Here is a 12,371-nt window from a genome sequence, read left to right as displayed (position 1 = left end):
TCACCTACATTGTAGCTTATATTTTTAATAAATTTAATATGGATGGGATTACTTCCCCTGGTGCACAGAATTCCTTGAACCTTATTTCTAGAATGTTCCCTTCTAAGAGTAGAAGGCTTTAGGGATAATGCCTGGCAGACTTAATATGTTGTCCCACAATTAAAAAAAAAATTCTACCTATCTTATACTGAAGTCATTTGATAAAAGAATTCCTGGCATTTCCAGAGGGAGGCAATTCTGAGCTTGCAAAACAACCCATGCACGGGGACGGTGTTGGGGTTGCCAGGCAGAGGATGCTATGGTGTGCTACACAGATCCTCCCTCAGGAAGAAAGGAGTTAGGAGGCCAGCCCGCCTGGACAACCCCAACCGGAGAGAGCGGCCTCATCCAAGGTCATGTCCTCTTCCTGGGTGGCCCTCATCCAGAGTTGATTATCACAGGGGTTCAAAGGCTCAGACCTCTCCTACCAACCCAGAACAGCTTCCCCATGCAGTCCCCACAGGGCTGAAGCCCGGTCCTGCTGTCTTTTCCCGCTTCTCTCCTACAGGTGTTGATTCCATGGTGCTCCCTGCTAAACCTCCTGAGAGCTAACTCCATCTCAGAGTCTGCTTCCCCGGGGACCTAATGGATGATACCAGATTTCTTGCATGGCCACATGAGGTGTCTAAGTGGAGGGATGAGGGCCTGCTCCTTCTCTAAGCTGAGAAGCTTTGCCCTTTTGCTGCCAGATGCTTACTTGCTAAGGGTACCAGAGGTCTTCTCTTCAAGTTTAAAAATTTTTTCCTCTCTTGGTCTTCAAAGTAACCTTTTCTAGGTACCTGTGTTGGGGGGGGGCTGGGTTACAATTAGGGATTTTGCCTTTATTTGTAAGTCTCACTTTCCTATAGAAATCATTCTCCCATCTGGCCAAGATGCACGTTTTTCAGGGATATCAGTGGTGCCAGGAATCATGAAGGGGATATACTCAAATTTCAGGTTAAATTGTTATACCAGCTTTTCATATTTATTATGCATTTTCTATGGGCCAGAAACCATCATTGTTTTTTTAAAAAAGGTTTTATTTATTTATTTGAGAGAGCGAGAGAGCACAAGTGAGAGAACACAAGCAGGGAGAGGGGCAGAGGGAGAAGCAGATCCTCGCTGAGCTGGGAGCCTAATGTGGGGTTTGATCTTAGGACCCTGGGATCATGACCTGAGCCAAAGGCAGCCACTTAACCAACTGAGCCACCCAGGTGCCCTGAAACCATCATTGTTTAACATAAACTGGACAAGGATGGGTCTCCCTTGGACTAAGGAATCCTTGTGATAAATCACAAGAGCCTATGGGCAAAAAACAGGAGACCTCACCTTCTTATGGGGCACATAGGGAAGACGTGAGCGATAAGGAAGGTGGCTGTGTCAAATCCCTACCTGGGTGACAAAGGCCTTTCTGTACTGAAAACAGCCCAGACAGAGCTAATGGAGAGAAGACCCTTGTGGGGCTCAGCAAGGGAAGGTGGATTGTTGCTTACAGACTTAAGCTAGCAAACTTCACAAAGCCATTGAAAAGGCCACTCATAACCTATATTTAAAGGGGCCTCAGCTTCGGTCATGTAGAAATTAAACATCCATCAGTTTTTTTTTGAGAGTCTGACTCTCTCCTCTTCTGAGTACTGGAGCGTGGTACTGTTCAGTTCCAGAAGGGTTCACTACCACCCTCCTTCACACACAGCTCACGAAGGATGCTCTCTGGTACTGTCCTCCCTCCTTCCTGCTTCATCTTCCTTCTGGCTTCTCTCCAATCCTTGCTCCCCACACCAACTCCTGCTTTCCCCCCGTTAGTATGCAGAACAAGATCGTTCTAGCCCATTCATCAGAGGGAATTTTTACACAGCCAAAAAGGTCCATCAACATATTTCACCAAGGATGGTTCTTTTTCTGGGGAATTTTGCTTCCACCCTCCCTTTAATTTATGCCAACTTGTTTCCAAGATAGATTTGGAAGTACTTTTTATTCCAAGTAGATAAAAAACAAAGTAAATAATAAACTTGGAAAACAAAAACTCTTCAGTTTCAGCCACTTATTTAAATTACTTCCTTTATATAAGATAGTAAATCAAGCTAATAAATCAAGTATCAATAATCAGATCGAATGAAATAGAAAAACAATGATCAATCATCTGTGGCACGTGATGGTAAGAAGAGAGGACTTATTGAGCAGTTCAGCAGTGCCCTAGCAGGTTTAGAATTTGGCTAGAGCCAGTTGGAGCCTCGCATTTGAATACTGAGATGGTCCTTTGAGATCTAAGTCTATATAGGTGGTGTAGCTGTAGCAGCTTCCCATCTGTTGAGCGAAAGAAATCTTTGGAACCCATTTCAGATCCTTAGTCTATCTCCCAAGAAACTCCGATTCATTTACAATGGACAGCCACCAGGTGGCAGCATGGAGAACTATAGGAGGGGTTAAGTGAAATCTTTATGGGGAGGTTTAGCTGGTACTTTTTTTCTTAAAGATTTTATTTATTTATTTGACAGAGAGAGACACAGCGAGAGAGGGAACACAAGCAGGGGGAGTGGGAGAGGGAGAAGCAGGCTTCCCGCCGAGCAGGGAGCCCAATGTGGAGCTCGATCCCAGGACCCCGGGATCATGACCTGAGCCGAAGGCTGACGCACAGCAACTGAGCCACCCAGGCGCCCCTTAGCTGGTACTTTTGCTTGGGTACAACTTGCATGGAAAAGTTGCAGGGTTCTGGCCTGTTTATGTATCTCTGTGAGTGTTATGGAGAAATAAGTAATATAAATGAATGGAAAACTAAAAACCCACTGTGATAAATTTGGTTATCTATGAACACTCAGATTGGCGGGATCTGGGCTTAAAGTTGGAGCAAACTTTTGGGGGCCTTTCACAGCCAAGGACGGTGCTCATGTATTCTCCAATATTACAGTTACGATGAATGGCTTCTCCTGTTTTGTATCTTGGTGTCATCTTGCATGTAGCAAGTGCTTAATACATGTTTATTAAGTAGAGTTTAATCAGATTAGGAACAAGTGTGGTATAATTAATGGATCCAGGCTGATGTTTCATTTTAGTTGGCTATACTGGGGAGACTTGGCAAGCTGTAGAGCACTTCGGATTACAGGGGAGGGTCTTCCGAGGTGTGAAACAGTTTCGTCCCTGAAGATGTGAGGATTGAGACTGGGCATCTAAACAGTGTGTGTCACAGCGGGGTAGTTAACGACAGTAGAGAGAGAAATATACTTATGATGGGAACATTGTGGGAGCAGTACAGTTAGCTCGGGGAGTCTGGTTAGGATAGTTAAACATGAAAAGATGGGGGTGAAGGAAGGAAGGACACGCTGTAGGAATCAAAAGGTTGAGCGCCTTGGGGCACAGATGAATACAGAAGATTTCAGTGTCATAATTCTGAAATTTTCGTTCTGGGTAGATTTGCTCCAAGTAATAGTCTGAGGACTATTTATTTTTCACCTCTGTATTCCACAAGAGTTTTAGCACAGTGCCATGCTTATAAAGTTGGCATTCAATAAATATTTGTTAAATTGAATAATTTTAGGTGGTCACAATTAGCTGTGTAAGGGGATGGAGTCGAATCTGATGAAAGTATGTATTTTTAAAAATTTTTTATTTATTTTTATTTATTTATTTTTAAAGATTTTATGTATTTATTTGAGAGAGAGAGAGAGCGAAAGAGCACCAGCAGGGCGAGCAGCAGAGGGAGAGGGAGAAGCAGGCTCTCTGCCAAGCAGGGAGCCTGATGCGGGGCTCCATCCCAGGACTCTGGGATCATGACCTGAGCCGAAGGCAGATGCTTAACCATCCGAGCCACTCAGGCGCCCGTAAGTACGTATATTTTTTAACAACAATAATTGTAGCTGACGTTTACAGAGTGCTTCCTGTTTTCTGTGAAACTGTGCTGGGTATTATTTCACCTCGTCCCGACTGTAACCACACGGGGGCGCTGTGATGCCAGAGCCCATGCTCTTAACCACTTTGTTCATGGTTCTCAAATGTCCTATGTGCGTCAGTTTCCTGGAGTTGCTTTAACAGATACCATACACTTCGTGGGTGAAACAACAGAAATTTACTTTCTCACGGTTCTGGAAGCTGTGAGATCAAGGTGTCAGCAGGGCTGATATCATTCTGAGGCCTCACCTTGGCTTGTAGATGGTGGTCTTCTTTCTTTGTCATCACCTGGTCTTCCCTCCGTGTCTGCATCCCAATCTCTTCTTCTCATAAGGAGGCCAGTCATAATGGATTAATGACCTCATTGAACCTTAATTACCCCTTTAAAGGCTCTGTCTTTAAATACAGTCACGTTCTGAGGTACGAGAGATTAGGACTTCAACATACGAATTTTGGAGGGGGACACAGTTCAGTCTGGAACAGTGTGCCTCAGAATTCCCAAGCCTTGGAATTAGGGCCGGGACTAGGGTCTGGGAAGTGAGGGGCGTGGGGTGGAACACTGAGGACGTGCTCACTCTCAGGTCTGTTTGTACAAGTACAGGGTCTGCACCAATAGTGAGTGTCCTTTTAACTACTGTGCCATAAGCACCTCATGAACCTCCGCCTAGTACCATCCTTGCTGGGGAGCCTGGTAAAAGAGCAGAGTCCGGGGCCCCAGCCCAGAGCTTACGATTCAGAAGGTCTCCGGTAGGGCCTTGGAATCTGGAGTTTCCATAAGCATCCCCAGGGATTCTAATACAGGTGTTCAGGATCATCCCTCAGCCTCAGAGAGAGCTCCTTTACATCCAGTGCAATAATTTCTCTCTTCCTCTTTGGTCTGGGAGTAGATGTCGCTGAACTCATCAATTACCCCTCTGAATTTTTAGGGGGTGGGGTGGGATTCTGAAGTCCCTCCTGCAGAAAGTCCCTGTAGTCTGAGTTGCCGGGCATTGACCTTGAGAGGACCACAAACTGGCCCTTTTTTTGTGGGGTCCTTTCGGTCTGTTCCAGATGGCAGAAGCTCCTTGGACACACACAAGCATGTGTGAACCAGAGCATCAGCTACTACCATTACAGGGTGCAGGTTACACTGATTCTAAGTACCAAGTTGTTTCCAAGAGTCTCTACTAAACTTTGAGAGAGCCAAGATGTTTGTTGCTTGAAACTGAAGAAGGAGCAAAGACTGATTAGTAAGGTTTTCTTAGAGTCTACATTATGGGGGAGGGAAGGAAGTGAAATCGATCAGCAGACCGCACCAAATAAGAATAGTGTGACAAAAAAGAAAAAAGGAAAGTATTTTGCATTATGGAGAACCACAGAGTGATATGACTGAAGGATTCTCAGGTGGCGGATTTTTATCTGTTTCTCTTCAAGGAAGAGAAATCAAGCAAAGAAACAGACAAAAATCTCACCTGACTTAATCAAACTTCGGACTGTTGTGTATGGCCCAAAAGAGAGTTGTTCTTTCATAATTCTCTCTCGGAGCACAAACACCCCTTTTTTGTTTCTTAACCCTCTTCAGTGGGACTGTATAGGTTTAGCTCTGAAAGCAATGGAATCTGACCCTCGTTAACTTTAAGCGAAAAAAAGAAAAAGAAGTATTGATTTGACAAGTGATGGAGTAACCCACAGAATGATGGGCAAACTAAACAGCTACAACTGGATTTTGGAAAATCCAGGAACAGGCAAGCTCCAGACATCTAAATAGTAATTGCTGTTGGACCTCTTCTTTAGGATGCTGTTTTGAAAATAATACATGTCTCAACTCCAGCCATTTTCTATCTTTGGCTCCTTGTCCTTAAGATGTAAATTTCAGGAAGAGTGTCTAATCAGCCCATCTTGGTCACACACCCATCCCTCATTGGAGGTTAAGGTCTGAGGGATGGGGGTTGTACATTCATTGTCATCCCCAACCCATGGGATCGGAGTGGGGTTCTTCCTCAAAGAAAAACAGGAGGAGACTTGAGGTGTACTGCAGAGAGAGAAACAAGAGACCCAAAGGGGACCCTTGGCTGACTTTTACCTTAGTGATTTCACTCCCTGATGTGAGTTCTCCAGAGATAGAAGGCATGTTAGCTGTCCATCTTGGGTCACTTAGAGTGAGTGATGATGCTGAGGTCAGCTTGGAATACTGGCTTGTCTCAGAAGATACCTGTTTTCTATAAGGAAGACAGTGTCCTTTAGCTCTCTACTGGATACGGTTAGCTCATAAACAGGCTCTTCAGAAATCAAACATAACTTCATGCAAACTCTGGGTTCACTAAATAGCTCTTTTTCTATTTTCACACATTTCTTTAACACATTTGTTAAGTGCCTACCGTGCGTCTGCACTGTTCTAGATGCTGTCTTACAGAATTCCCTTCTGTTTATTGAGTCCCTAACCTGGATCTGCACGGTTCTAGGTGGTGGGGATATTGCAAGAACAAAACAAAGTCCTTGTTTTCATGGATGGAGCCCACATTCTAGTTCATCATTGCATCCCCAGGACCTGGCTCAATAAATATTTGTTGAATGACTATATGAATGACATCAGCTTAAACTATGTCATTGCAAGCCTCGCTTTTCTGTGGAATGCACTCATGTGCTGTTGGAGCTTAAGAATTTGATTTTCTAATCTTTCCTGCCCTACATATGCCTTTGCCTCTAACTCACAGGAGTCATCAATAAATTCTTAAAGGAGATAGTTGTTTTCAAAGCAGGTGCTAGAGTTTTTGCTGCCATGGAGAAAGCTGACAACATGGGCCCCCAGTTCTGCCTTGAAAACAAGCAGCTGATGGGTCTGTGAGTCACTATGTGCCCCAGGAGACTGCCTATTCCCCCGACATCAGGTGCCCAGGGCATCTTGGTAAATGTCAGATGTTGCTGTCTGTGGTGGGTGGTGTTGGCATCAACTCAGGCGGTAGGAACAATCTAGCATCACTCTAAAAAAAGGAAGGCTCGCTGCTCTCCCGTGAATGAGGTCTGAAACAGGAAACAGGGTCACCGAAACGTGGTCTCAGCTACCTGGAAGCTGCAGCTGGAGGGTTTGGTAACGTTGTTCTTCCTATCCAAGGTCCAATTTACTAAAAAACAGGGAAATCATGAGGGTATTTAATTTCCAGGAAGATGAGCACTACAAGAACACATATATAATAATCCTTAGGAAATTGATAAATAGAATACTCACATCAGTTAAAATGAATGAGGTAGTATTATATGTGCTAACAAGGATAGACATCCAAGACATATGATTAGGTGGAAAAAACTGGCAGATTAACATGCACCTTTTATATTAAAACAAAACACTGCCAAAAATAACGACACACACAATGATGCTAAATATACATCACAGAGGCACCCAGGTGCATGTGTGTCTGGAAAAAGGTTGGTACTGTACTCATAACAAGGTTACCCTGGAGGAGGTAGAAAATGAACAGGAGTGCGGGTCATGGCCAGAAGGCACGTAAGCTGTAATATTTAAACTTTTTTAGAGGAATGTTTCATTTTATAAGTTTTAAAACTTAAAATTAACTTTAAAAGAAAAATATTAAGAATTGTTAGAGCAGGCAAACAGTATACACGATTCTTAGTAAGTCAGGGCATGAACCTCCTGATCATGTTTGTTAAGCAGATGTGGTTCCATGGCTTTCTAGAAATATGTTGTCTGAAACAGACCACATAAAAGATGCCCACACATGGCAGAGGTAAAAAATATTGTCCTGGGTAAGCCAAGTAATATTGGAACCAACATTGGCCCAATAGGCTTATACTGGATTTGATCAATAGTGTTGAACTTTGACATTTCTAAGGAACTTTATGGTTTTCAAACTATCTCATTTGAATCTCTCAACTGTGTCTGGCTTGGTAGGGCCAGATTCATCATCTCCATTTCACAGATTAGAAAATTGAGGTTCAGAAAAATTAAGTGACTTGTCTAAGAGCAAAGCGAGTAAAGGGGCAGAGCACCTATATTTTCCAAGAGCAGAAAGCCTTCTCTCATTTATCCACTCAATAAATCCCACTCCAGTAGTTAATAGTAGCTGCTAGAACCTAGACTGCATCTTCTTGTTGACTGAGCTCACATTTGGCAGCCCTCTCTACCCACTCTCTACTTGAACCTAAGTGGATTGACTCACATTCAAAATCCAATTTTAGAACCTAGTGCATTCTCCCAAAGGGATTTTCTAGCCAGTAGGAAGTTTGCTGTCAAGAACAACACTCAGCCTCCATCCTGCCATAGTTGCAAGTGATGAATGATGCGGTGCTAGGCTTGATATCACAGCCCCGCGATGCCTGGCAGCAGCAGCTACTCTGTAATGTTGACTTTACGTCACAGGTCCTTATCCAGTCTCCCCAACTAAGTCAAAGTCAAAGGAAACCTCCTCTTACTGTTCCCATCCTTCCGTAGCCAGCCTGTCAATGAACACGCATTTGGTAAGTTCCTTCAGCTTCATAATGTAGCCAGAACAGGACACACTCACGTGTAGCAACACATTTAAAAAATTAATACACTGTCCATGAGAATTGACACTTCTGATAATAAACTCTTGCTCTTCCTCCTCACCCCTGCAAACCTGCTCCCCCCACATTCTTCTCTATCTCAATTAATGGCAAGGCAACTTTTGCAGCTTGTCAACCCGAAACCCTTAGAGTCACTCCTTTCTTTTTTCACACCCTATTTCCAATCCTTTAGCAAATTTCGTTGGCTCTACCTTCAATTTCCATCCAGAGTCCATATCAGCTCTACGGCAACCTTCCTGGTCTGTCACCTGGATCGTTAGAATGGCCTCCATTTGCATCTCCCTGAACAGCCCTTGGCACCCAGTTTCTTCTCAAGATGGCAGCTAGTGGATCCCACTGCCATCTAGATAGACCATATCACTGCCTCCACTCAAACACCTCCAACTCGGAGCTTAACTCGGAGCAAAATCCAGCATCCTTGCAAAATCCTACAAGGTACCATATTCCATCATTTCCTATTACTCTTCGTCCTGGCCTACACCTCTCCAGGGCCCCTAGAATTCTCTCTCATGCACCCTATAGTTTATTCTCTGTCCTCTGGGATTTTGCACAGTCTCACTCTTCCTGAAATGCTCTTCCCTGTGATATCATAGCTAGCTTGCTTACCTCCTTCAAGTCTTGTCTTAAATGTCACCCTATTAGGAAGCTTTCTGTGACCACCCCATTTAAAACTGCAGGCACCATCCCTCTCCCCAGCGCACACACACACACACACACACCTCCCTGGCATTTCTTGTCTCCTTCCCTGCCTTATTTATCCCCAGAGCATGCAACCTTCTAACACACTAAAGAACACACTTGTTTTGTTTGTCTAACTCTCCTCCTAGAATGTTTGCTCGAAGAGAATAGGGGTTTTTGTTTCTTTTGTTCACTGCAGTTTCCCCAGCGCCTAGTACAAGTCTGGCACATAACAGATGCTGATTAAGTATTTGTTGAATAAATCAGATTGGCAAAGATGAAAAATTAGATGGTGACTTGATTGGCGGGGGTATAGGGAAATAGATATTTTCACACGTTGCTGGTCAGAGTGCAAATTGGAATTGCCTCCTTGGAGAGCAATCTGGCAAGTTCCATTAAAATTTAAAAAGGCATCTTACTAAGACCCAGCATTTAGCTGCCAAGCATTCACTCAATAGATATACATGTCCAAACACATAGTTCAAGGATGCTCATTGGCGCATTATTTTAATGACAAAAGGCCGAATGAACTGAAATGTCAGTAGATAGGGGTCTGCTTGAATAACATATGGGAACCGGTATGACAGCTTAATAAATAACTGTTAAAATGATAGAGGAAGATATACATGTATTGCTGTGGGACGGTCCCCATGATCTCCTGAGTGGAACAAATGTGTGAGGTATGCCAGCGTTTGGGGGGGGGGGAAGAGGGGAATGTAAGTACACATGCTTACAAGTTCGTACAAGCATACATAAGTATATAAATAAGTACATAAATAACTCCGGAAAATTGCAAGAAACTAATGATAGAGGTTGCCTGTTCTGTTATTTAAGGGCTGGTGAGCTTGAAAACGACTGGAAAAATTATCGTGAATATTGTACTTAAAAAAAAAAAAAAAACCCGCTTCCGGGGGCGTCTGGCTGGCTCAGTGAGTGGAGCGTGGGACTCTTGATCTGGGTTCGAGTTTGAGCCCCATGTTGAGTGTGGAGATTACTTAAAAATAAAAAAATCTTGAAAAAAAAAACCACGCCACTTCGTACGTAATGTAACAATCCATGCTCTTCTACTAGCTTTTACTCTGTGTGGGGCTGACCTGGTAAAAAAAATCTGCCCTAAACTCTGCTTTGAAGGCACGGGAGTAGGAAGGAGGACCTTTTATTTCCTGGGGCAGTGAAGCCAATAAAACGTATGAATAGATTCAGCCTAACCTCGTGCTCCTGACTCCAGGGCTCGCCCCCTCCTTCCCCCAGCCCCGGGCCGCCCGTCGGAGGTGCCGGCTGCCTGGAGTCCCCGCTTCCTCCTGAGAGGGCAGCAGCGGAGCGTCTCGGGGACGCATGCGTCCCAACTGGCACCCGGGGAATTAAAAGAAAGGGGGGGAAGCCCCAACCAAACAGGCGCCCCAAACAAAACCCAAGTGGAGGAAAGCGCGCGGCCGCGCAGACCCGGGCCGTGCAGGCGTCTCGGCCTCGCCCGCGTCCCCGGCCGCGGCGTGATGCGCACCGACCGGCCCGCGACGCCCGGGCCGCGACTGTCCCTGCAGCTGGACGCCGGCCGGGTGGCCGCGCCCCAGCCGCGCTCGCTCGCCGCCGCGGCCGTCTGCCCGTGTGCCGGCGCCGCGGGGCACCTCGCTCCCCATGGGGCCGCGGGACTGGCTGAGGACCGTGTGCTGCTGCTGCCCGTGCCGGTGCCTGGAGGAGCCCGCCGCGCCCGAGAAGGAGCCCCTGGTCAGGTGGGTGCGCGCCCCGGGCCGCGAACTGGGCTCTCCGGGGCGGCGGCGGGCGGCGCGGAGCCGGGTACCTGTGTGCCCGTCCCAGCTGGGGAGGGGGGGGCTCGCTTCACGGTCGCACTGAGGCGCCCACTCAGCCCCTCGGCCCCTTCCTGTAGATCCTGTCCCTTGGGTGCGATTTTTGCCCGCGAGCACAAACCTCCGGAGGCGCGGGGAGACCCGGGAGACCCGGGTGGACGCCCGCGGGAAGCGCCGAGCGAAGCGCGGGAGAGAAGTTTGCGTCGGCGTCCCATCTGGAGGATTTGCTGTGCCCGACCGTGTATTTAAGAGGCGTATTTCAGTGGAACAGGGGACTGTTTCTGTTCCACCCAGGAAAAAAGTTGGATACTGTGCATTCAGTGTTATTACCAAAGAAAGACAAGTTTAGGTGACTGAGCCCAGGTGATACTTTTCACATAAAAAAATGCTTATTTTCTGTAGGGACCGCCTATTCGCTAGGATGTTGACTCATTCATTACAGGTTAAGTTAGGAAGTGTGAGGAAATGGAACGCACATTTGCAGTGCGCTTAGTGGCTCTGTTGAGGGGCCAGGTGACACAGTTTTGTCCTGGGCTGTCATTTTAAGCAATTACTTTTGTACCTTCACCGTGATGAAATGAGGGTTCCACTAGGTCATGCCTACGGGGTAGCTAGGACAGCAACACAAGATTTAAAATGAAACTGGGCACAGGACATGAGGGGAAAGTAAACAAATACTGAAGCCAGCGTTTCTTGTGAAACATGCAGCTAACATGATAAAGCTTTCGCAAGTTTTCAAAAGCATGATTTACCTTTTCTTACTCTGTCAAGTCCAAGCACTTCCCTTGACTTTTGAGGTCTCACGTAACCCCTTACTGCCTGTCCACTCTTATTTTCCAGCATATTAAATACTGTGCACTCCTTGATTTAATCAGACAGGCGTCCTTGCTGCTCTGGGAACAATCCAACTTTCTTATTCCCCCCAAGCTTGCCTTGACCTTTATCCTTCCTGCCCCCTCCAACCAGCTAAATGCTGGTTCTCAAGCCTCTCCCCACCCCAGCAGCTCTCTTTGATGACTTTGAGCTTATTCATATCTCACTACTATGATTTAGGGTTTAGAATTTACCATCTGCCCCTCACTGTTTAGTGAGCACACATGTATGTAGATATATATGTCATATCTGTTTTATATATAGAAACAATTGTACACACGATGCACAATGTTTTTGTGTGCTCTTGCTGATGGTTTCAACAAGAAACCTAGATTATTAGGTTAATATGGACAGGGAGACATCTAGTAAACTACCATTAGTCTTAAAAGAAGTGGCTAACTATCTGGAATTTCATGCTTGCTTGGACGTGCAACTTGTCAATATTCACTGTAACGAGAAATACAGTACTCATCCTCAGTGTCTTGGGTCTTTCCAATTTTCCATCCCGGATTGCTATTTGAGTTAATAGTTTTGGTTATTTAAAAATCACTCGCCACTCCCCCTTCCTTGGCCCGC

At 45.6% G+C, this 12,371-nt stretch overlaps 1 protein-coding gene across 3 annotated transcripts in view; it reads left to right on the top strand.

Moving 5' to 3' along the window:
* The first annotated feature begins 10,385 nt into the window (after positions 1-10,385).
* Positions 10,386-12,371, top strand: part of MREG (melanoregulin) — a 58,153-nt gene continuing 56,167 nt past the window's right edge. For 2 of the 3 annotated variants that reach the window (XR_004915124.2, XM_036085286.2), the window contains exon 1: positions 10,387-10,847. Coding sequence is in view for 2 of the 3 variants with exons in the window: in XM_036085286.2 (XP_035941179.1) it covers positions 10,753-10,847 (95 nt within the window). In the remaining variant the exon portion in view is untranslated. Of the gene's footprint in view, positions 10,848-12,371 lie in introns of all 3 variants that reach the window. The other variant, XM_036085291.2, reaches the window with a different exon arrangement.

This window comes from Halichoerus grypus, chromosome 4 (genome assembly GCF_964656455.1).
Source record: "Halichoerus grypus chromosome 4, mHalGry1.hap1.1, whole genome shotgun sequence".
NCBI lineage: Eukaryota > Metazoa > Chordata > Mammalia > Carnivora > Phocidae > Halichoerus > Halichoerus grypus.
Note: the sequence above shows the minus strand (reverse complement) of the source record. Positions and strands in the feature narration are given on the sequence as shown.